Source organism: Python bivittatus, unplaced genomic scaffold, assembly GCF_059951505.1.
Source record: "Python bivittatus isolate LINGU-HERP-01145 unplaced genomic scaffold, Pbiv_v1 ctg000570_np1212, whole genome shotgun sequence".
Lineage (NCBI taxonomy): Eukaryota > Metazoa > Chordata > Lepidosauria > Squamata > Pythonidae > Python > Python bivittatus.
The window spans coordinates 17,387,841-17,413,100 of record NW_028277097.1 but is presented as its reverse complement, the minus strand read 5'-3'; the positions used below and the strand labels follow the sequence as shown (position 1 = coordinate 17,413,100).

The window sequence follows — 25,260 nt, the reverse complement described above, 5'->3', positions numbered from 1 at the left end:
CAAAGAAGAAGAAGAATGAGAATGTTTTGTTATGTTTGCCCTTATTTTTGTCTTGGATGGAAAATAATAAAACAAAAATAAAACAAAGTTGTAATAGAAAAGGAGCAATTAAAAACCACACCAGTAGCTTCAGGAAAAAGATAAATTCATCACCATCAGTCAACTGAGGGTCGAAAGCACAGTCTGGCAGAAAAATAAGATAATAACCATTATCCCAAATTGGGAGAAAACAACAAAGAACCAAGGTCAAGAATGAACAGAAAGACAATGCAAGAACCAACCGCGAAGTCATCCACATGTGTGTGTGTGTGTGTGTGTGTGTGTATGTGTGTATGTGTATGGGGAAAAAAGTCAAGATGGGGGCTACATGTGTGTGATCAAAGGCCCACCACTTATATACAGTATGTGCTTCAAATATGCAAGACACATTGAAAAGGGCAGGGCAGCCCCCATCTTGACTTTTTTGACACCCCCCTGTTAACAACAACAAAGACCCAGCAGTCTGTATGCAACTCTCCCATTTTTTGCAGACTTCAAGGATCTCTACAATTTGCTCCCAAATTTGCTCCCAGCCACCCATCTTTTAAAAATGCCCCCTGTAGCTTTGGTGCTGCAGCAGGGAGGAGAGATGGGTGGCTGTATCTTGGGGCACTGCATTGGGTACCCAGATGATAAAGCTGCCATGGCTGTCCTCTGGGGCTGGGGGCTAAGGAGTCCCTTCCACCCCACTTCCCTTCGCCAAGTATTGGTTGGCAAGAGAAGTTGGAGACGCAACCATGGGCACCACAAAGAGCCTCAACTCTCTCCTTGCCAAAAGCTGCTTGGCCTGACACTGGGGAGACCTGCCCCCAGTAGCCCCAGGTGACCAGTAGCAACAGCAGAGACCCCTAAGCTTTCCTCGCAAATATTTGCTGCAGACTGACTGCCTATCCAGCAGAAGTCAAAAGCCACCACTTTTGAAGAGGTCCAGGAAGGGCAGCCAGAGGCTGCCTTTGCAGTGGGTGGTGCCTTTGCAGTGGGTTGAGGAGGACATGTGGTCATGTCCCTGACAACATGTCTGTGACCTGTCTTTGTGTCAAGGTAAGCAGAAGATATGGATGAGCCCTTTGATTGCAGAGGTTCCACATTCAAACTCCTAGTAGGACCTGTTGCCCAGGTAGTCCATCTAGATACACCACCCCAAATCTGGCTTCTCCCTGAGGGTTTGGACTACAGCTCCCAGAATTCCAAGCTATCGGTTTGCTCTGAAGAACCAGGTTGGGGAAGGATGTCAAGACAACATTGCTTTAGGAAGAGCATGGCCTGACCCATTCCAAGAAGGCTGCATCAGAATGGTTGCATTTCTGATGGAGAGCACATTCTTTCCCCCGAATGGGGTTTTGAGGCAAAGAAACCCTTTTTTGGGGATCAGATGGAAATGCTGCAGAAATGGCTGTCTAGACAACTCCACTGTAGGCAAAAGCTCTTTGATGGTTTTGCCTTTCATTTCTGTCCTTCCTGGTCCAGGAGTTGTTGCAACTAGAAGATCGACTGGGAAGTGTGAGTAGAGGAGCTGTGCAAAACACCATTGAACGGTTCACTTTCCCGCACAAATACAAGAAGGTAAGCGTTGCAAGGCTTCCAAAACAATGATTAGCCAGCACTATTATAAATGTAACCATAAGACTTACAATGTTTTTTTTTCACGTATTCAGTCCAAAGTCATCAACTTTCCGTTGTTCTTTGAATTTAAATGAAGTGCCAAAATGTTTTTCTTGATTGTCCTCTTAATTTGTGCCTTCCTCCACGTATGTAGGTGTATTTCCCAGGGAGATGGGGGCTATGCTACAAAATTTTTATTTGGCCCATCAAAGGCACCTCAGGGCAGGGAAACAGGGCCCTGCCTGATAACTAAAGTGTGCAAGGAAGTAGGAAAAGAGGGGAATCTACTGGGGGAGGGGTCAAAAAAGTCAAGAGGGTGGCTATGACCATGCAGTCAATGCATGCAGGAAGGAGTGGAACTTCAATCACGCAGCAGCCTTCTTACCATCATCATCATCATCATCATCATCATCATCAAACTTAAGTGCATGAAATCATTTTGTTATTGTACAATAGAAATTTCAAATATGTTACATATACTAATAAACAGTAGTTCAGAATAATCCATTGCTCACTTTTCTTTTAAAAGTAATAAATGTCTGGCATAGATTATTACTGTATATGTCAGTGTTTCTCAACCTTGGCAACTTTAAGATGGGTGGACTTCAACTCCCAGGATTCCCCAGCCAGCTGGGGTCCACCCATCTTAAAGTTGCCAGGGCTGAGAAACACTGGCATATGTATTATTCATAAAGTGATACTAAATTGTTAGAAAATCATCTTCAGCTAAACCCAACCTTTTTTCCCATCACCTTCTCCATTAAGACTATTTGCCAACATTACTGAATCCAACTTAATATTGAAAGATTAACTGCTGTCTTCCAAATGCTGGTTATAAGATGTTTAGGGGCAACTAAGAAAAATACTATCTGTCCTTTATATAACAATTTTTCATTTGCTCCTTCAAAAGCTGATAATAAGGGTAATCTAAGACCTCAGGTAACATCTTGTTTAATTATTTTCCCCTCTTCAATTATAAGGCTTTTCTAAAACTTTTAGAAAAGTTTTTTTCCTGAAACATTTGCATTTTCACACAAGATCAACATTAGGTAAATATGTTCCAGTTGTGTTACATCCTCGCCAATGCTTTCAGTTTGCTATTAATAAACTGAGCCTCCTACACGTATCAGCTTTAATGAACGTTCCCTAATTTTAGCTGATATTGATTTAAGCACCTTTTTTGCCCATGCAGAAGTTCAAAACTTATGAAGTAAAGTGAAGTCAGTTTTATGATGCAAAGTTAAATTTGTTTTCCAAACCATTTTTAAATCCTCTAGAGCAGTGTTTCTCAACCTTGGCAACTTGAAGACACATGGACTTCAGCTGCCAGTGTGGGAGTTGAAGTCCACACATCTTAAAATGGCTAAGAATGAGAAACACTGCTCTAGAGTACCTGTAAATATATCAAGTAAAATCTGATAGATATTGGGGCTTATGTGCATATAAAAAGGAGCAGGGCTTCAATCAGATGGCTATAGCTGTCATCTTGACTTATCTGACCTCCCCTTAGATCATGATATCTAAGTGATCTAAGGTCACTTAGATATCATGATTAATACCACTGATGGACCTAGATGATTTCTTGTGTAAGAACCAACCTTCCTTCCTTCCTTCCTTCCTTCCTTCCTTCCTTCCTTCCTTCCTTCCTTCCTTCCTTCCTTCCTTCCTCCCTCCCTCCCTCCCTCCCTCCCTCCCTCTTCCCTCCCTCCCTCCCTCCCTTCCTCTGATTTCTGATCCCCCAGTCAATCCATTCCACACTGGATGCCCCTGAATTCTGAGGGAGAGAGAAAAATATCCTTTCTTTTATTTCTCTATTTGTTTTTTGTGATGAAATGCGCAAAACTGGGCTATTTAGAAAATCAGGGAAAGCTAACAGCTTGCACAGACCAGGGGAAAAAAAAGCTTCTTAAGATCAATGTCTCTTAAAAGCACAGCCTTACAGAGATTTAGAGGACGCCTTCCCCAGGCAAGTGATGAAAGTGTGCTCTTAAAATGCTTCTCACCGGGGAGAAGACAAGGTGCATCCATTAACCATCCTTTCCCAAAGAAATGGGTGAATTGTTAATTAGAACTGGTTTCCAGCCATCTGCAGAATTCTCAGTGTAAAATTGGCCTGAACCACGCAATAGTTCTGGACAACAGTTATGAACTTCTCCACCTTCCCCATTCTTACAGGCATTTGAGTAACGTCTGTTGTAACGCAGTGTTCTTTCTGACTTTGCTGACAGCGATGGCCGCAGGAAGACAAAGCAGAAAAGGAAGAAGGTGAAGAGTCAGATACTGATGAGAAATGCACAATCTGTCTCTCAATGCTTGAAGACGGCGAGGATGTGAGGTATCATTATTCTTACTGGACACATGTGTCTTACATTTTGTTGTTCTTTGATGCCAGCGAGTCTTTAATTCTCACTTTATAGGCTCATGTTCTCTCCTGGTCCCCCTTCATTCAGATATTCCCTCCCCCTGGGCCAATCAGGCTGATATTTCTGACTGGAGCTGATGGCAAGGTTGTATGGAGCCTGACAAGGAAGCCAAAAAGTTCTCTCTCACTCTTTCAAAGCTAACAATCTGTCCTGAGCATAAAAATGGAGAGTTGACTTTTGCTAGGGGAGAAGGAGAAGAAGGAGGAAGAAGAGGAGGAGGGGGAAGAATAATTAGAATTCTGTCACAAAATTGTTGGGGAATGGATTTGGGAGATTCTCTGTACTATCCAACTACAGAATCCATCAAAAGTTTGCCCTTTCTTTAAAAAATCTGCAGACCCCTCTTTTTAAAATTATATGAAGTTGAGAGGTCTCCTTTAGTTTTGCTTAATCTTAGAAAGATCCACGGATTTACAATAGAAGAGAATATGTGTAGTTTGGGGTTGAACTGTGGAGTCCTTGGTATTTGCTGAGCTTGGTTGTTTGCTTGCAAATGTTTCATTACCCAGCTAGGCACTGATGATGTTACCTAGTTGAGTAATGGAACATCTTCAAGAAAACCACCAAGCTCAGAGAGCACCAAGAACTCCACAGACTTACAACAGCATAAGATTATTTGCATAAATGTGGCTTCTGATTTTCTTCCAGCAGTTCCTGGAATACTTATGTGCCCATGTTATGTTGTGTACATCATGATTCCAGAGAGTGGCAGAGTGGGGAAAAAGGCACTGTAAAAAAAGCCCAGCTCTTTCTAAATAGACCAAGATGTTTATTTGAATTTTTCCTTGGATACTTCTGTTTTAATTAAACAATTAGCTTAATACTTATTGGATATGTTTTGTATTTTTGAAGTATACTGTTCAACTAATAGTATAAAAATATTACAAAATTATTTTAGCCTGACAGCATTTATACAATCAAATAATTAACACATCTCTAAATTAAAGTTTATAAATTGCATCCAGTCGAACCATACACAAATAAGAAGGAACTGAGTTGTTTCAACACAATTGCCTATCTAAAACACTTCCTAATTTAATACTTATTTGATTGCTTATGTCGTGTATTTAACAGTTATTTATGAGTAGACAGCCTGAGATAATACCATTTTCCCCGAATCGAAACATGATCTTGTATCTAATGTCTTCATTCAGGTACGTTTTCTTGAGATAGCTCCACACAGGTAGAACAATGCAGTGTTTTCTTTAACAGCATTTCTATCACTTTTTGGTGTCTGCTCCCCTAAGAGTCAAACATGGAACTTATTATATTTAATACACTTCATTCTATGGGTTCTTCTGGCTCTTGGATCCACTTTTATGCTATTGCCAGTTATCAGGGTCAGAGTTAAGGCAAGTCATGTAAACTGCTTTCTGTCAAATTAGTTTTCAAGTCTTTACCCAAATTCCTTTTCGTTTCATTGCCAAATGCTTTTTTTAACGAGATGTATGTATCCTTGGGGGGGAAAAATAGCTGGATTAAAAGCTGTCATCTTTAAAGATCCACGCATCCATCCTATTCAGTTTTCCTGCTTTTTTTTTAAAACCTCCAGGGATACTTTACCATGAGGACTAATGGCCTCACTTTTCAACAGTACAAATAGCTTGTTAAGAGCAACGGCTCTGAACACTACAACTTTATAGAAACTGAGTGATGCCTTCTCCTCTTCGGGTTGTGTGATGCTACATGAGATCACACACAGCCAAGATCCCAGCCACTTGGATATTATCCTTGGCACGAGGGTAAAGGTGCTGCACTTAAAGTCTTAGGAAAAGATTTCTGAGCCAGCAAATTGCTGGTTCCATTGTTTAATTACAAATCATGGACATCTGCTAGATCAGACCTAGAGTCAGATAGAAGCCTACACTGTCTAAACTTTACAAAGTTGGCCAGGGGGTCTTTTCTATCTAGTTCTGAATGTTTGATAAGTCTGCTGCGCTTAGATCAAGGCAGGATTCTTTCAAGGTGAGAACCTGCCAAGATTTCTACAGATGCCATGAAATCAGGTAACCTCCACCAATGCTACTTCAGATATTGTCTTGGAAAGGATGGGACATGAGCTAGTATTTGTTCTGAGCAATATCTGCCCCACCATAGTTCTATTAGATGCAAAGGCCCAGGTATATTTGCAAAAGGATTTATGTGACTCTCCGCACCCTTTATGACAGTGCCCCCCCCCCCCCGTCCCTTGCTGCATCTCCCTCTAGCTCTGAAAAAGTCTTGGGGGGTGAAAGCCATTTAATGGACACAGATCTGAATAGGCTGACCAGGATGGGGGGGGGGGGGGCACATCAGCAACTGTATCTCAGTCTGTACACAGCAGATCTTCTTTGAATTTTCTACAGTGCATCTGGATCTAAAGATGAAGGCTAATTTGGACGACCTGCCTAAATAATAAGGAGTTTTGTTATTGTATCTTCCAGGCGTTTACCTTGTATGCATCTCTTTCATCAAGTGTGTGTCGACCAGTGGCTGGCAACCAGTAAGAAATGCCCAATCTGCCGAGTGGACATTGAAACACAACTTGGATCTGACAGCTGAAATGAACCGCCATGGGGGATGACCCCGCTCTCTTTTCGTGGTCCTTACCGGGCCATACGGCCCTTCGCAGCAAAACGTTTTGCCTTCTGAGCCATGTGACTTTTTTGAAGAAAGCCTGCAAGCACATCCACAGATTATTTAATTAAAAAAAAAAAAAAGAGGAGGAGAAGAAGAGGAAGAAGAAGGTGATGATGATTTGATGGTTAAAATATCTAGACATAGGAAGGGATCCAAGCTTCTGCGTGGGCTGACATGCACGGGAACACGGCTTGAACGCCCAGCGGAAAGAGATAGTTGTGAAAATGAAGGTACATAGTATTCTAGTGCTGGCCTTCCAATCCTGCTTCTGAAAAGGGTTGTATATATATACCTCTTGAATAAGTAGAAATGCATTAGGGATTCCTTAGCTATTTCTTATGGGGGCTGGCAGAGCATGTGCGCTTAAGAAATGTTGTCTTTTGATGCCCCGTTATCTTGTGATGGAAATGTCGCTGTTACGTAATCTGCACCAAACATTGCATTGGGGTTTTGCTTTTTTGTTTCGTTTTGGTTTTTTAGTTTTGTTTTACTTTGTTTTTTGACACGGTCCTTGAGTTCGGGGTTTGGCTGAAGCATGGTAAGAAGAAGATATATTTCCCTCTCACAAAAGAGGGTATATTCTTTCTTTCTTTTGGTGAGAAGAGGAAAATGGTATTGTTTTCATTCCGAAGTCATTCCCCCAACCTTCCCTGAGCAGCATTTACTAATGCGGAATCAAGTTTGTGATGAGATAGAGCAGTGTTTCTCAAGCTTGGCAGCTTTCAGAGGTGTGGACTTCAACTCCCAGAACTCCCCAGCCAGCAACGCTGGGAGCTGAAGTTGAATTCTGGGAGTTGAAGTCCACACCTCTGAAAGCTGCCAAGCTTGAGAAACACTGAGATAGAGAGTTGAAGAAAATGGAGAAATAGAGAAATTGGAGTAAAGATAGGGAGAATAAAAACAGGAGATCTTCTTCCCATATATATGCTGGATACCTTATTTAGAGCACAATGTTAGGACCACACTTGCGTCCATCTTGCTTTCAGTGATGGATCTCCCAAAGGAGGGTGCAAGTGATTATTTCAACCTCTTTCTCAAATATTTCCTCTTTCTTATAAAGCCTGTTATTTTTAGCTTCTGGCTGTGTCCACAGACCACCAACTGAAGAAGTCCATGAGATATGGGCTAGGTCACACATGGCTCTAAGCCAACTTTCCTCAACCAAGCATGGGAAATTTTGGAAGCTGTAATCCCAACACGATGGCTTTAGGGGAGGCCACTGTAAGCCATAATGGGGGTTTTGCATGGCATTTACATGAACCTAGCCACTGTGGCTGTCAACCAAGGTTTATGGCTTAGCGATATGTGAACCTGGCCAATTGTAGCTTATTCAGTGGAATATGGTGAAACAAACCATGGCTTAGCATGATGTATGAACTCAGACATCATTAATGTGATAATGTAGCCATTTGCCATCTCTTAAAAACCAGATAACAGCATTCAGTCCAAAGGGCTAAAAGACATTGGGGGCTCTTTTGCATATACATCAGAGGGAGAAGGAAGCAGCCTTAATCTAAACTTCTGGATGAACTGTATAGAATTTTAACCCATTTTTGCAGCTGTATTAATAGTTTCCTCTACTGATGAGAATTGGTTAGAAGATCAGTCTGATTGATTGATTGATTGATTGATTGATTGATTGATTGATTATGTGCCATCAAGCTGGTGATGACTCTTAGTGACCACATGGATAGACTCTTCCAGGATGATCTGTCCCCAAGGTGGCCCTTCAGGTCTTCTAACAGTGAACCCTCTGCCACTGTAATTGAGTCTGTCTGTTAGACCATGGGAAATGAATAAGCACAACCCCAATTCTCCACAGCATCAAGGAATTGAACCTAAAGGCCATGTCTGTCTTGTTTTTTTTTCCAATCTTAAACTCCTTGACTTGCTCAAAGTGAAGCTGGGGATACTCTGTCAAATCCCCTGATCTTCCAGGGGTGTTCTCCTTTCTTGTCATCTTTCTTCCTCTTCTCTTCCAAATATGCAACAGAAATCTGATGATTTTTGAAAGGAGAGTTTGGAAAAGGCATTCAGAGTATGAGTAAGTAAAGATCAGGAGGGAATCCCACAATGTTTATTTCTAAGCTAAAGCTGCAAGGACAGAAATGCAAGTAATGTAGAAATACAATGGAAACCAAAAGACATTTCATTCTAAAATCTACACCGCAAAATGTTTTGACAATCTGAGCATTTTGGAAAGAAAGGAGGCATTGGATCATTAAGAAATGGTTGAATTATGCTTGAGAGAAAAGTCTTAAGGAGTGTAAAGTTGAACCGTATTCTGTAGTTGGCTCTAAAAAACTGAGTATGATTGCACATGGATAGTTATTAATAATTTTAGTATGGTGTTGCATTGCAATAACTGCATGATGGACATATTATCTGGATATATTGCAACAGAGGACGTTCTAAAGTAGAGCATTCTGATCTTTTACACGTAGTGGTTTGGTAGCTAAGACTGTGGATGCAGAGCCTAGTAAACAAAACTAGAACACAACCAATCAGCAGTTTGGGGGGGCTCAGCTTCTATCTGGTCCCCCCGTCTCTTGCCAAACAGACCGATCACATCTGAGCTTCATTTACTGTGTAAAGCCCAGAGAGTCCTGCTTACGGTCTGATGCATACAGCACCCTAAGCCATGATGAAGCCATGATAAGGCTTGATTGATTCCAGTATCATGTGTTGGGTGAACTTGGCGATTTTATTTTGTAAACCATGGTTTGTGATTCAGTATATTGCACAAACCTATCCAATTGTGGTTTACTTGATAAATCATTGTAAAACCAACCATCATGTTGCTGTGTTTTGTGAACCAGGTCAGACTGTAGTATCAGGCCATACAAACAATAGGCTTTTCCCTGGCTAAAATAGTTTTGCATGAGTATCAAGAATTCTTTCAAGGAGATTCTGTGCAGTTCCTTGGGAGTCACATGAGGGACTCAGATATATTTGTACATTAAACTTGCATAGACACTTTCTGCCTCTGTCAAGCATCTAGGTCAGGTCTTCAGCTTGGCTAAAACAAACTGCAGTTCAATTCATATAAACAGTTTTATGTGTAAACTAAACATACATTGACACTCTCTGCCCCTGTCCAGTTTTATCATCTAAGTGAGGTCTTCAGCTTGGCTAAAACAGCTTTATGTATTAATTCACTTCACGGATTTCAAGTGGTAGAATCAGACACTGATGTCCAGTAGAAGCCACAACAATATCAGGTGCATCATGACATTGCTGTGCAAAGACTGATCCAAATTTCATACTTTGCATCATTTGCACTAAGATATCATGGTGTGCTTGATATCATTGCTCCTCTTGCTCCCCACCCCACCAGCACCCATGTAACCAGACATTCTCCTCAACGGACAGAGATTGAGAAGAACCATCTCTTTATTCTCTTCTGATGTGAGAGGAGAACATCAACCCTATAGAAGGCTTCCAGTCTATAAGTTCATTCCATTAGTTGCCAGACTGGACCATTTCGAAGTGCAGATGGGGTGGGGGCCCCACACAAACATACCAACACCTTCCATTGTTTCCACTGTAGTGCCTGTGTAGGCAAAAATAGAAACCCCAAAATAGCCCAGTAAGAATTGAACATTGGGGACACCACAGAAAACTAGATAGGATGAGATTGGAATAAAATGGCTGGAAACTTTCAGTAAATGTGACCCTATTCAAAGCAGGTTCTGCCAGTGTGTGTGTGCGTGTGTGTGTGTTTGTATGCAACAGTATACACAGTGTAAATAAAACCTCCCTATAGAAAACTAGATACTAGGCAGAAAAACCTTAGCCATATCTGTTTTCCTACGTGCTAAGTTTGCATGGATGATTTTAAGAGCCCCCCCCCGCCATTCGTTTTGGTTTTTTCCATGCAGGAAAACTCAACGATTGGTCCATTCCCCCAGTTGCATCAAATGGTACAGCCTAGGAAGCATTGGACTGATTTGCCTCCACAACCCTAAATGTAAATTATTATCAAGATCTAATTTTCAGTTGCTTAATTAGTTCGTTTATTCCAGCTTTCCCAAATGCATAATCCTACAGTTATATTGATTCTGATGTTCAGCAAAGAAATCATTCTGCGATGCTTCCCTGTCATTTCGGACTCAGTTTGAGGAAAGAGTTTATGCTTTCAAAAACCACTTTAAAAGAAAAAGAAAATGTGGATGAAATGTGGAGGGATGGAATGCATTTCCCATTTGCACATTTCATGACGAAGGGGCCAACAATTATGTGTGATTAACTGAACTGCAGGAGCCATTGCTGGGAATGTTGGGAATGGTAGTCTGGCATATCTGAAGGTATCGTGTTGGAAAGCCTGAGCGAAAATCATTTAAAGTTTTAAATAGTAAACAGTTTTTTTTTTTAAACACACATATACAATTGTTTAGGTACCTATATAAATTTGGCATAGCAAAGGCTCAGGAAAAAAAAATCCTCATTTGTCACAATGGTAGGGTTGCCTTTTTCAATACTGTACAGCAGTGTTTCTCAACCTTGGCAACTTTAAGATGGGTGGGCTTCAACTCCCAGAATTCCCCAGCCAGAAGTCCACCCATCTTAAAGTTGCCAAGGTTGAGAAACACTGCTGTACAGCAACTGCTGACATATATTATGATTTTTTTTCAATCAGTGGTGCATGCATACTAAAACTGTACACCCATTTAACTGACAAATGAAGCCATTTGCTTTCTGAAATGCATGATTTCGTCAACCCATATGTTGAACTATTTTTTTAACTTCAAAAAAAAAAGGCACTGCTCTTGTGAAAATAGGAAGCCCAAACTAATGGGGACTCCTGTTCATTAAGAAATTCCAAACTATCTGGGTGTTAGCAGAATCCAAAATAGCTTTTGTTGTGATGTGAAGAGCATTTAGCATCCTGGGTCATTGTTCCAACAAACTTTAATGTATAAAGCAGTGGAGTCAGTTAGGAAATGCACATCATGTAATCCATTAAAAGTAGCAGAACGCCTAGATGGGATTCTCAGAGAAGAGCATCAGAGTCCTCTTGAAATAATAAATATTTCCTTCTCCTTATAACAAGAGGTACGGATTTCAGGACATATTTTTGTTCAGTCCTTTTGCTTAGCCCTCTGGGGAACTGAAATAAACAAGCAGCATTAGAATGGGTTGTATAAATTTGTAATGCTCCAGGGTGACAAAGGAAAAATAATAAGTGCTTCCTTTTTTTAAAAAAAAAAATGGCTTCTTCTTTTGTATGTCTACAAGCAAAGTCTAGAAATGGTTGCATGCAGATAAAGTCTGATTAGCTTGTTCCAAAATTCAACCCTTGGCACCCTTTTCCAATCTGAGCAGTGAGAATGTTGATGAATATTCCGTGACCTTGCAGCACCCCAGCTAGGCAGCCCCTGAAGCAGTGAGGTCATTGGCTGTAGTGTTTGCAACAGGGATGTCACCAGCTGCAGTGACGTCACCACAGTTCAGCCAGGGGCCAAGAATGACTCACCGCATGCTAGTCAAATGCAGGCTTGCTTTTGTCCTGTAGGAGGTTCCTGTCCTTTATTTGGAGAGACTTGTAAAGCCACCATTATTCAACCCATCTTTACACTCTCATAGTTTAGTATGATATTTTATTTATATGTCTATCTCAGGAGAAAAGAACCTCCTGAGAAATAAAGACAGAGATTCAGGTGGGGAAAGGCAAGTTGAGATGAAAGATAAATGGGTGAAAAGGGAGTAGATTAAAAAGTCAGGAAAAGGTATCTCTTCTGTGCAGCCTTCCACAAAGTCCGTGTTTCCTTCTTGACCTGGAAAAGTGAGGGGGTGGAGGGGAATGGTTGCACTCCCCTCCCCTCTATTGACGTCTTCTCTGTATGTTTCTTTGTACCACAGGAGAGAGGAATCTCACTTTTATCATTCTCATTGGAAGCTAAGCTCAGAGTTGGCAATATGATGCCCCCAGCTTTCCAACTGCAGCCCTAGGACCTTCCTAGAGAGGGCAGGGCTGAAATCCTGTCCCTAATTTTATATCAGGAACAGGAGTGTCCACAAGGTATGGTCAACGAAGTCCAGATGGCAGCCACAACAATGCCATTGAAGTTCTGTTTTTTATGAGCAGTTATCATGATGGCAGATCCTTTGAAGGACCTCAATGCATCTGTCCAGTTCTCCAAAGACTTGAGGCACATAGCGTACCTCTTAAAGAATCCCCCCCCCTTCCTCCAATTGGGCGAGTTTTCTCCATCTGGCAGAGTTAATGGAGAAAATGCAGAGTTGGTTAATCCTGAAGGCGTTTCCAGACTCCATGTCGGCAGTGAACCAAATGGGTCCCAAGTCTTTGCAAAAGTTAAGGGATACTTTACGATCCCTTAGCACTCCTTTCTCCTGCATGCCAAAAAGTGGGTTGAAAATATTGGCCCTACGCATCCTGGTGACGTTAAGCTGACCCTGCCCTCTGTAGCCCACTCTCCCTCAGGGCCTACAGAGAAAGCGTAGCCCACAGCTGAAGAAGTAGGCCCAGTCCTATATAACATAAGCAGAGGGAGCCCCAGAGGCTAAGGTTGGAGATGGGAGCTCACCTAAACTCTCTCAGCCAACTGAGTCTCAAGGGGAGTGCTGTCTGCTGCCGAATATCATCCTGCCCGCTTCTCACTGGCCAGGTGTGTTGCCAGACCAGTGAAAGAAACCAGCACACTGCACGTTCTTCCCTGTGCCTGGAATGCAGAGGTGTGTGGTGCATACAGAAACAGAACAGGGCTTTGATTGCGTTTTCATGGCTGCCCATCTTGACTTTTTGATCCCCCCCCGCCACCTCACAGACACCCCTGCTGGAATAACTTCCCTTTCTGCAGGGGAAGCCAAAGAGGAAGCTGGAAGAGATGGACAATTCTTATCAAGGTAGGGTGGGCTGTTAACGATCACTTATTTGAAACCACGCTTAGTCTTCCGAATTTGTGAGCTCTGAAAAGAAAGAATAAGGAACTGAACTAACTTGGTAAGGCTCACAGAGCATTCCGACTAGCTATAATCCATAAGCCAATCTGAGAAACCAAATTTTTCCTAGGACCGATGGTGAGTAGGGTTCTTGAGCAGGCACACTGGCCCAGAGACTGGATTCCGTTTCTTGTCGTCTTAGCACAGGACAATCTAACTTGGTCTGCTGTGAATAGTGGTAGGTCAGAAGACAAAATCAGAGAAGACAAAGGTCCTTTCTTACTTCTTTCAAGCTCTCCTTCATGTTTTTATTTGCTAAGAACAGGCATCTGTTCTTTTCTTAACGGTGAAACAAAGACTTCTTTTGCTCCTTAAAAAAATAATGACATCAACACACGGTGTTTTTTTCCCCCCTGAAATTGGTGCGTTTCTTTGGATTGCTTCCTTGAGCATTAGGATCTGAGCTTGAAATTGAAAAAAAGTTGCTTGCTTTTGGGAAAAAAAAAAAAAAGACAAATAATGATGTGACCCAACATTATGGATTGAAGTTTATTTCCAGCAGGAACAGGTTAATAGTTCCATAATGCTTTCGCAGTGATGGCGAGCAACACCATGTAACAGTGGTTTTGCCATGTCAAGGTCTAACCATCCCATCTGAGCAATGAAGTTCAGGATATGGCGCTCTCTTTCTCCTGCTGACCCACAAAGCAAGATTCTGAAATGAAACTTCAGAAGGGCTGGTTAACCTTACCAGCGTTGGATTGAAGTGGTTTATAAAGTCATGAATAAAAACATTTATTCCAATCCTGCCGAAATATTTCTGCATATATAGGATGTTCTCAGGCTAAGGTTGCATCCTCTTGGTGATGACGTTTTGTGAGCTGAGAGCGGTAGGATTCTTTGCTAATAGTGTGCCATCTGGAACAATCCTAGTTTTGTTACTACTCAGCACTTCATGAGACTTTTTAAGTTCTCTCTCTCTCTCTCTCTCTCTCTCTCTCTCTCTCTCTCTCTCTGCCCCCCTTTGAGATACGGATAATTGGAAGGTAGGCTGATTCTGACTGCTTCCCTGTCCCCAAGTTATAGATCTGAGATGGTGATACAGTACTTGCTGCTTCTTGTGAAGTGTTCAGCCTCCCGCCACCCCAATAAGCTTCAAACAAAGAGCTGGTGGGGAGATTAAATCATTCCTAGAGCATGGGGGCCTTGCTTGATACTAAAAGTCAGTCTGTTTCTTTATCTACCCCAGGATTTTTAGATTAGCAACCTTTTAATGAAGGCTTTTGGAGGGCCCAAGGACTCCGGTGACTGAAGGCCACCTCAAATAGCCAGATGATTCGGGATGAGCAGAGCGCGAGTAAATTTTAAAAAAAGAAACCCACAGAGATCATTCCAATTGCGGCTCCCGTGCGCTGCATCGGGAGCAGCCCAGATGCAGTAGAAATTCAGGATCAGATCCACGGATAGGCTAAAAGCAGCTTTCCAATTTCTCAGCCAGGATTAAAAAAACCGCAAACTGCATGAGGGGTGGGTGTGTGTCTGCTGGGGTGGGGGGTCATTATTGGAATCAGCAGAGGGATTTAACCCTTCCTGTACTGCAGTGGTGTGGAGGCAAATCTCTCCTCGATAACTGATAACTGCATGGGGGAGGAATTCCCCCCAGGTGCGTGGGCAGGTGGGGCAGCGGGGGGGGGGGGTTCTCCTCAAGAGCAAATACCAGCTCCCAAAGAGAATGCAGCCGCTGAGTGGAAGGCGAAATCCTTCCTTCCTGCATTCGATCCAGTTTGCAAAGATGCCCAGAAGGTCGTTGTGACGTTTGACATTTTGCCTGCTGTCTTGTGCCCTTTCCCAGGGCGTAAGCCCCTCGGAGCCTGGTGTAATAAATCTGCACAGAATGGCCCTGTCAGAAAAGAGGAGGACTGTGGCAAGGCCAAACTTTTGCTGGCCAGCTAAATAAATAAGAAAAGAAACATCGTCGACGGAGAGAAACAGGCTGGTTTTGACCATACCGTGAAAGAAACTGATGTGTACAGGAAGATGTTAAAGCTTCTAATCCAAGGAATGAAACATACGAGTGTGTGTGTGTGTGTGTGTATTTTGTTTCTCTCTCTGTGTGTGTATACACATGCACACACTTGTGCACCTAATGAATAATAAGCACAGCTTTTTAAAAATATGGTGAAGCAAAGCACCAATTTCTCACGGATTTTGGGAGTGAATGTGTGAAGAATGGTAAACTGTAGAAGTGAAAGCTGGTGGATCCGCGTTAGGTAGCGTCATGTGTGAATGGGGACACTGAATGTTCTTTTAAAAAAAAAATCTAGAAACAAACAAAAAAAAAGAGTTAGTTTACAGGGTTTTGTGAGTTTAAATGCCTTATATTTAACAATCATAATTTATGACTAACTTGTAGATATTTGTGGGTTCTTATTTAATTATTTTTATAGTTGGGTTGAATTTTTTCTTTTGCATTTTTAATTATAATTTATTTATTTAGAAATGAATACTAATTTTTTTAATTGCTCCTCTATTACCTCATTATATATATATATATATTTGGCATAATTTCTGGGAATGGAATGCTTTGCATGCGTTGGTACTTTTGAAGAATGATCAAACGGGCGGGGACACATTTACCATTTCAAAAAGAAAACAAAAAATTATTCAGGGTGTGTGATGACAAACTGTATTACTTGTGGTGCTGTTACCTTGGAGACATTCCATAAAAAAAAAAAAATGCAAACCTTTGATTCTGTATGCTGTGACATAGTGGAAATTTTGCAATATAGTGGCCGTGTTTTAGCATACACAAACACACACATTAAAAGCATATATATATATATATATATAAATATAGATATATATGAATATTATTTGCACTCATAATCGAATGGTGATGATCCACTCACTCACAATCTTTTTTGTATTGAGGGAAAATTTGCAATCCTCAAAACCAAACAGCAGGAAAGAGTCTCGTTCTGAAAGCTTTGGAATAAATATCCCAAACTCTGTTCCTTCCTCTGAGGATTCATGCAAAAACAAGGCTTGCCAATACAGTAGTACAGAATTCAGATATAATCATGGTGCAGTATGCCACAGAAGAGAAAAACTTAATTAATTAACGAAAATTAATTAATTAATCCTACTGGAAATCCAAGCTTACTGGTGTCTTTGTCCGCATCAGGGAAACCTGTTTCCTAGGACTCTGGATGCTCCAGAAAGAATTTGGGGGAAAACCTTTGGACCTTGCACAAGCATGAATTCACTCCCTTTCATGGTATTCAGCCTATTGCTTTTCAGGATGCTTCTTCAGCCCAGAAGAAAAAAAAAAGGTGAGTCTGCTTTAAGAAACCCATTCATTAAAATTAATCAAACTCTTAAAGCAGCTACAACTTTTTTTTCCAGGCTTGCAAGAAAGTTTGAGAACTTAAGTTAGCTTCATCTCTGGGAATGAATAGCACAGATGGGCTGTGCTTGTGCTCATGTGAGGTCTGAAGTACTTTTTCTAAATGACATTCAAAGGGTGCATAAGCCTACTGTTTTCCTCTTGATGTGGCTGAATTTATGTCCCAGATCTCTCACCGTATGGCAGAGCTTGCCAAGGATTTGGATTGAGTAATGTGTAGAAAGCCAGAGTCCCCATCCTGGATCTCCATCACGGGTCAGCAGCTTCCGTCAGTTCAAGGCCAATACTGTCCTCTAGCTGGCGGGTTGAGAGCCACACCCCAACAGTGAGTAAAACTAGGCCCATTTGGGGAGGAGTTACAGAAGTTTAAAAGAGTGAAATGGGTTCCTTAAGTAACTGTACCCTTTTTGATCTGAAATCTTTGACCCCCAATTTCTTGAAATTCCTGAAAGGATGTGAGTAAGCCTCATGCAAGCCTCAGGTTACACTTTTTGCTTTTTTGATCCATTCAATGAGAACTTTATCACATAATCCATCCATTAAATAAAAGAAGATGGTATATTATGCAAGTCAGCCTCTGTGATGGAAGTAGGAGTATCTGCATTTATGGCTCCCACTGGAATCCCTGTGCAATGGGAAAGAGTATCAGGGTTCCTCCACTCTAGCTCATCTTCAGCTTACCCATTGAAACATTGTGCATAGAAGCTCCCGGCATCTAATGCATAAGTGTTCAGAGCCTGAGGAAGTTAGCACAGGTTATCCTTACCTCCCAGTGGGATGTGCTCATAGTCTTTTGCTTATGGTCTGGTAAATTCTACAACTTCTAGCATGTTGTGCTAGAACAACACGACAACTGTGGTGAGCCACCCAGAGTCACTTAGGTGCAATGGGTGGCCATATAAATCAAATACATAAATAATTCCTCATCAACACTGACACTTCTGTCTGGGAATTTGAATTTAGCAACATCTGGAGTTTACTTTGAGTTTAGGAACATCCAGAGTTTCTGACCTAAATGATAGCTCAATGCAAACTACTTTCATTGGGGAAGGGCATTTAGCTCCATCTTTCTCAGCTACATGATCTCCAGAAATATTGGACTTCAGTTGGCATAATCTGCAGCCATAGCATTTGGGCGGGCGGGGGGGGGGGAGGAATCAGAGAAAAGATTAATTTAGAAGGTCTGTTTTTAACCCCTGCAGACATTTCCAGAGATCAAATTGTGCATGGTGAGGTGGATGGCATTTGTGTTCCTCCAACGTGAAAATTTCTATGGCTTCTTTTACTTCATGAAGGCTTTTGTGCTATCATGTAATTAACCAAATTGACAACTTAAAATTGGGGCAGTTGAGAAGAAAGGGAAACAATTAATGAGAGAGGCACATTGTCAATGACTATTATAGCTGACTAACCAATTCTCAAATATTTCTTTAAGTATCACCTCCAGCCAAGGAGACACCCTTGCTTTACTGAAGGGGCATTAATTTCTCAGTTACAGTACAAATCCCCACATTTCCCTTAATGACAAAGAAAAGTGACTGGATCATCCACTTTTTCTTTGTACTCCTACTGCTGTTTTGTTGTGCTGTGCAACATTTTGCTACATAGACTATTTTATAGGCGAAAGCTAGAAAATATTTATTATTAATATTAAAGCAATAGTGCATTTGGGGAGAATTGAAGAGACATTAGAAATTGTGTAAATGCTTAGATTCACTTTTGGTGGATTTTTTTGTACTTTATTTATAACTAATAAAATGAATTGCCTTGCTAACTACTTCCTTTGAGTCCTTAATAGTACTGTGGTCTGGGGAAAGGACAGCATCAGTGGGAATGGTTGGGCTGTCTGTAAAGAAGTGGGATTGCAGTCTAATCCATCTGGAAGATATGAAATCATAGGTGGATGCGTAAGGAAGCACAATGATTGTATTCGCTTCATTTCTGGTGTGGTGAGAAGTTGTAGAGGCAACGTGGCCCAAGTTGATTCCTTCAGAAGCAGATATAACTAGACGATAATGCATTCCTTTAATCTTTGGGTTTTATTTTCAGCCTCAAAACTCAATGGTACAATTACTTTTCATCAGATTCCCCAACATGTGCCAATGTGTATTCCCAATGGCACCATTACTCTTCATAGGATCCAACCGAAAGAAACCAAATTTGCTCTACTTTGTTTTGGCCTCCAGTTCTAACGGTGACTTCTCGGTTCCTAAAGACTTTGCAACCTTGCCTACAAGGCTTGGAATTTTCTACTAATCTCCCCTCCATGGGCAACCAGATACAATATTGTGTAGATGTTGCTGAGGTTGAGGTGCTGCCTACTTTCAGTTCAATAGAGAAATCCACATTAAAGGATCCCTTACACAGGGGATCCCTCCTTTTCCCTAGCCTACGGAATCTGTTTCATTTTCAAATGGCTCTTTCCACTAGAAAGTTTTTCCTAATATTTAGTTAGAACCTGCCTTTTTGTAACTCAAAACCATGGTTCCATATCTTGACCTTCTTGTTTTGACAACCCTTCAAGTGAACATGGCTTGAGAGGTCCCTTGGGAAGTGCTTTCATAGCTCTCAGAAGTCCCTAAGAGGTGAGGGAATCTGAGACTGAGCACACTCAATGACCACAGAGTGCAGTGGTGAAAAACAGGCAAGGGTGGGACCTCATAGAGATGCATAGTTCAGGAATCCACCACATGGCCCTACTCACCTCAGGCATTTCCTAGCTATTCTGGACTTTGTAGCTGTCACTGTAAAGCTGCCCAAATGGTGGAGCTGATGGGCACTAAGGAATTTTACGGAGGATTTTTTTCTTCTAATTTTCATTTTCTACTAATCTCCCCTCCATGGGCAACCAGATACAATATTGTGTAGATGTTGCTGAGGTTGAGGTGCTGCCTACTTTCAGTTCAATAGAGAAATCCACATTAAAGGATCCCTTACACAGGGGATCCCTCCTTTTCCCTAGCCTACGGAATCTGTTTCATTTTCAAATGGCTCTTTCCACTAGAAAGTTTTTCCTAATATTTAGTTAGAACCTGCCTTTTTGTAACTCAAAACCATGGTTCCATATCTTGACCTTCTTGTTTTGACAACCCTTCAAGTGAACATGGCTTGAGAGGTCCCTTGGGAAGTGCTTTCATAGCTCTCAGAAGTCCCTAAGAGGTGAGGGAATCTGAGACTGAGCACACTCAATGACCACAGAGTGCAGTGGTGAAAAACAGGCAAGGGTGGGACCTCATAGAGATGCATAGTTCAGGAATCCACCACATGGCCCTACTCACCTCAGGCATTTCCTAGCTATTCTGGACTTTGTAGCTGTCACTGTAAAGCTGCCCAAATGGTGGAGCTGATGGGCACTAAGGAATTTTACGGAGGATTTTTTTCTTCACTCATTAACCTCCCCCCCCCCACTCTAGACCCCTGCTTCAAAACTTGACAGCAAATCCATAACAATATTTTATTGGTCAGAAGCATAAAACTGTCTTCTGTCAACCGAAACCTGAAAAACCAATAAATGCTATCATCTATCTATCTATCTATCTATCTATCTATCTATCTATCTATCTATCTATCTATCTATCTATCTACTGTCTTCTATCTATCTATCTTCTGTCTTCTATCTATCTATCTATCTATCTATCTATCTATCTATCTATCTATCTATCTATCTATCTAAAATGTAATTTTTTTTAGGGCTATCCACTTGTCAACAACTTAGCCCACCCTCTACACATTGTTTGCCAGACTTTATGTTATAACTGTCTAAATTCCCCACCTAAAGATTCTGAAACTTGTAGTTTGGTGAAATATGCCAGAATTCTCTGCTGATTTGAAGAATTTGTACCCAGCACTGTAGCTAGAGCCTGGCAAAACAGCTTTCGAATTAAAAAAAAAAAAAAAGAGACAGTCTGTGCCATCTGATTACAATGTGTAATTAATCATTTCAGAATCCCTGTTCTTCATCCTTCATTCCCCTTCCTCTTGACCAAATGAAAGTATCCAGAATTCCTGATCTAAATGTTCAAGCATTTCTCATCCATCGTGTAGAAATTGATTCAGAGTGACAAGGTCTGAAAAGAAAAGTCACGCTAGCCAGCTGGTCAATGAACAGAAAGCATGGGGAGGCTAAAACGCTGCTTTGGATTCATCCAAAAAGAAAGCAGGGTGCAAACCGAAGGAACAAATTAGCTTTGGCAAGGAACTTTTCCTTGTGGCAAACTTGTAGGGCGAGGGGGGCAAAACCCTGCCACTGAATTCCAAAGGCACCAGCTTCCTTCGTGTTGCTGGAGTCTGCCTTTTACTCAAGAGTTCAGCAAATGAGGATATCCCGGCAGCAAATGGCTTCGTGCCTGAGCATTTGAGTCTGGCCTTTGCCAAGAATGTGCTCGTTTTAAATGAATATATGTAAATCCTTGCCTTGGAAAAGTTGCACGGGAACTTTATTACATCTTGGCATCCGTTGTTGTAGCAACTGGAATGAGCCTCGGGGGAGGGCTGAGAAGTCAGATTTTAACGTTGCAGGAATTGCAAATCTGCAGAGGCCCATTGTAGGGTTTGGCTCCCCCCAGCTACCTCCGTTGGGTGTCAGCAAGGGTCCTGAGACGTTCCGGGGTTGCAGGGAATCTAAAAAGCTTTTGCAGGGAAAAATGTGGTAAATCTCTGAACCATCAGGTCAGAGGAATACTAGAGAAGGCAACGCAGTGCAAATCAAATGGCCATGCTGGGGATTATGGGTCAACCAACTGCAAGGACTCCAGATTGGAGATGGAGGCCATGCTGGTTCTTTGGTAAACGATAGAAGTGTCCTTTAGTTTTACATTCAGTTTTCTTCCAAAAGTCCAAAGGAGCATACATCACACTTCCTTGTCTAAATTTTCTCTGTAATTTTTGCCTTGTGAGGCGATTGGGCTGAGAGATTGATGAGCCAAAGTTATCCAGTGAGTTTCCATGGCTGAGAGGAGACCTTAGCCTGGTCTTCCCAGCCTTACTCCATCTTAATTCTACCACAACACCCTTGCGGAGTCTACCACTTTTGAGGCTAGTAGTTTGGGCAAAGGGATGTGGTGATGATTATCATGCAAAATCACATGATAGAGCTCAGTCCGAAAAAAGATTACTGCCTCCTAGAGTAAATGGTGACTTTGAATATATAATCATAGCAACAAAAACTTCACTGTAGTGAACATACAACCCAAGTTCAGGAAATTGCGTGGAGAAAAATGCAGATTGTGCAAAAAATGTAGGCCTTAACAAACCAGCTTGGGGATTGAACCAGGAAACCTTTGTAGCCAAAGCACGCATGGACATGCAGATACATACATACATACATACATACATACATACACACATACACATACGTACATACATACATACTGCCTCATCCTGATTACATCATCCCGTCCCACCCGGTCTGGCAGGAAGAACATGTTGCGGACCCCGTCAGCTAGAGAATTTTGGCTAGCGGGGTCTAGGAGGAGAGCCTTTTCTGCCATTGGAATATCTTGCCCCCCGAGGTGAGATCGGCCCCCGCTCTTTTGGCTTTCGGGAACAGCCTTAAGACCTGGCTCTGCCAACTAGCTTGGGGATCTAAAGGGGACTCCTGACACTGGGAGTGCCCTGAGGATGCTCTCTCTGCTTTTTAACTCCATTGGTAGTCTTTTTAACTTTGTTTTGTGTTTTTAACTGTTTTTATGCTTTTTATGTGTGAGCTGCCTAGAGTCACTTGCTTAGTGAGATGGGTGGCATACAAGTTCGATTGATAAAAGAAATACATACGTACATAGCTGCCAACCTCACTTCTATAACCCTGGGTGGCTAAAAGTAGATTAAAACCATGACAATAAAACCTAACAATTTAGTGAAAGTAGATTCCTGACCCTGTTGCTGTTCTGCAAAGCTCTGAAAACTTGGCTATTCCAGTTTTAATTAATACGATGCAGGTGAAGCTCGCCCAGAGCTCTTTCTCCTTCACCCTACAGCCATACAACCAAGCAGCCAGCTCACCGAATACCCCACCCAACGCCTGAAGGAATAGCCAAGTTTTCAAAGCTTCAGTGGGAATGCCGTTCTGTAGGGCAGGTGCTGCAATGGCAAAGGCACGCCTCCTGGGTCCTACAGGACTTTGCTCCAAGGTAGGGACCCATTCTGAGCATGCCTACCCCACACAGAAACAATAAGAGACAGGTGGTCCTGCAAACAACCCCACCCTATGCCATGGAGGGCTTGTAGGAGGCAACCAGCAGCTCAGATTGCACCTGGAAGGCCTCTGGGAGCCAGTGCAGGTCACAGAGCAGAGGTGTCCCTTGTGCTTCGAGTGGAGCACCCAAGCCAACACAGCTGCCTCCTGGATCAGTTGCAACTTCCGAATGATCTTCAAGGGCAGCCCCATGTAGAGCACCTTACAATAGTCTATCCAGGAGGTGAGTAAAGCTTGAGGGACCATAACCATGCAGTGTGGAGGAGTCTGACTGTGATCCAGCTGTATCCTCTTTTGGAAGGACGTTTTTTTTCATTTAAATGGAAGGAATCACTCCTATATCATCATGTTTACAACCTTGGCTGGAGTGATCAATTCCTGTTTTAGAATTCAGTGAAATTTATAATAAAATGCCACAGCTGTTTCAAAGAGAGCTTTATTAGGGTTTAAGAAAAGGCATAAGTCTGGGAAAACTAAAATGGCTTCATAGCATGCAGTGGAAATGTTTTCAATTTGAAAATAGTGAATTCTATGTTCATGTAAATTTTACATATCGCTAATTATAGCTATATTTATTATCCATGCATGTTGCAAAAAGTTATTAGCAACACATGAACTGGAGCACTTTTGGAACACTGATCTTGAAAAATGTTTTAAAAAACCCTCTGTAAACTATCTGTAAATGCAAGTGATCTGTAAGTCTATTTAGAGCTGATGGGAAAGTTATAACATTTCTTTCTGGGTGGGGGAGAAAAGAAGAGGTTTTGAACAGAATGAAGATTTTGCTAAACAACGGGATCTGTTTTTGAAAAATATGAAATTGCCCAAACTCTGCATCCAAAACCTGAAAAGCAGTGGATTAAGTTAGATTCACATCCACCCCCACATTGTTTTGTTTTGAAATTTAATTTGGTGAGGAAAGCATTTCAGGTTGGGAAAATTCACCTGCCAGCTGGAGCAAAAACATTTTAGAAAACTACCCCCTGCAAAGTTGCCTTTAACTTTTCGGGAACAATTCTCTCCATGTTAACTTGTCACCTTTATTCTTATCCAGCCACTTCCCACAGGGGAAATTGGTGGTTATGCCTGTAGCCGAGTTGGTGATCTCAATTCGCTCCACCAGCCACCCAGGAGACAGCCCGCGGCTGTCGTGCTCAATCCGAACTTTCTTCAGCTCTCCAAGTTCAAGAACTTCCAGGTAAAACCGATCGGTGCTGCCCCGTTCAAAGAGATTGCGGAATTTCTGTTTAAGAGGCCGCTTGCCCGAATCCCCGTTCGCTCCAAATATGGTAATGAGGACGTTGGCATCTGTACCCGATCCTTTTGCGGAGCCTGTCACGACAATCACTTCATATTTGACAGGGACCAAACTCCGAGCTTTGCTGGCGAAGCTTTCCGTCACCTTGGCACACTCAAAGACCTTGTGGTCCCCCCGCTTGGTGCGGAGTGGGATTTTTGCATGGCATTTGAAAAAGTACCTGCCGGAAGAACAGAACGGAGGCCTGGATTTGAAAGGACTGAATTTGAAATGAGTTACCCCTGCAATTAAATATTTGTTGCAGAGCGCTTGGGTTTTGTCGTTTTGTTTTGGCAAGAGCCAACTGACTTTCTCTAACAAGCATTTTTCCAGCTTTGCTAAATCCTTTCCGACTGAATGCTTGTTACCCATCTTTTGTTTAAATTCCTTCGGGTGGCAAAATTCCATATCAGTTTTAAGCACAGAAACCAATTTAATTGGGTGTACAATCTTTCCTCCATGGCTCCTCTCCGTAATGACTGCATCTTTGGCTCCATCCCCTTTCTTTCACCCCATTCTTTTAATCATCCTACGAAAACTAGCGTGTGGTGTTTGCTGGAAAAGAGAAATAATATTTTATGATGGGCCACTTAGGGTTAATTAGGATTTTGGTTTGGTCATAAGAAATACCTCTGATGGAGTGTTTCACCGTGATTTTAATTCTGAACTGGATAATCTCTTATCCCCAAATCCACGGAGGGGTGAGTTTCATGCTGCTTTGATTCTCTGGCCTTTGTACATGGCAAATTGTGCTGTACAGTAACTCTTTTCCCACTTG

General features: G+C 41.9%; 2 protein-coding genes across 4 annotated transcripts in view; one reads left to right on the top strand and one right to left on the bottom strand.

Moving 5' to 3' along the window:
- Nucleotides 1-24,377, top strand: part of ARK2C (arkadia (RNF111) C-terminal like ring finger ubiquitin ligase 2C) — a 109,215-nt gene extending 84,838 nt beyond the window's left edge. Inside the window, exons 6-9 of one of the 3 annotated variants that reach the window (XR_015798235.1) lie at nt 1,507-1,602; nt 3,870-3,976; nt 6,488-6,913; nt 24,240-24,377. Coding sequence is in view for 2 of the 3 variants with exons in the window: in XM_088152643.1 (XP_088008769.1) it covers nt 1,507-1,602; nt 3,870-3,976; nt 6,488-6,605 (321 nt within the window). In the remaining variant the exon portion in view is untranslated. Of the gene's footprint in view, nt 1-1,506; nt 1,603-3,869; nt 3,977-6,487; nt 7,424-24,239 lie in introns of those variants that run through there. The other 2 variants (XM_088152643.1, XM_088152642.1) reach the window with 2 other exon arrangements.
- Nucleotides 23,520-25,260, bottom strand: part of LOXHD1 (lipoxygenase homology PLAT domains 1) — a 149,729-nt gene continuing 147,988 nt past the window's right edge. The window contains exon 42 of the mRNA XM_088152998.1: nt 23,520-24,663. Within this exon, the coding sequence (XP_088009124.1) occupies nt 24,183-24,663 (481 nt within the window). The 3' untranslated portion in view covers nt 23,520-24,182. The remainder of the gene's footprint in view (nt 24,664-25,260) is intronic.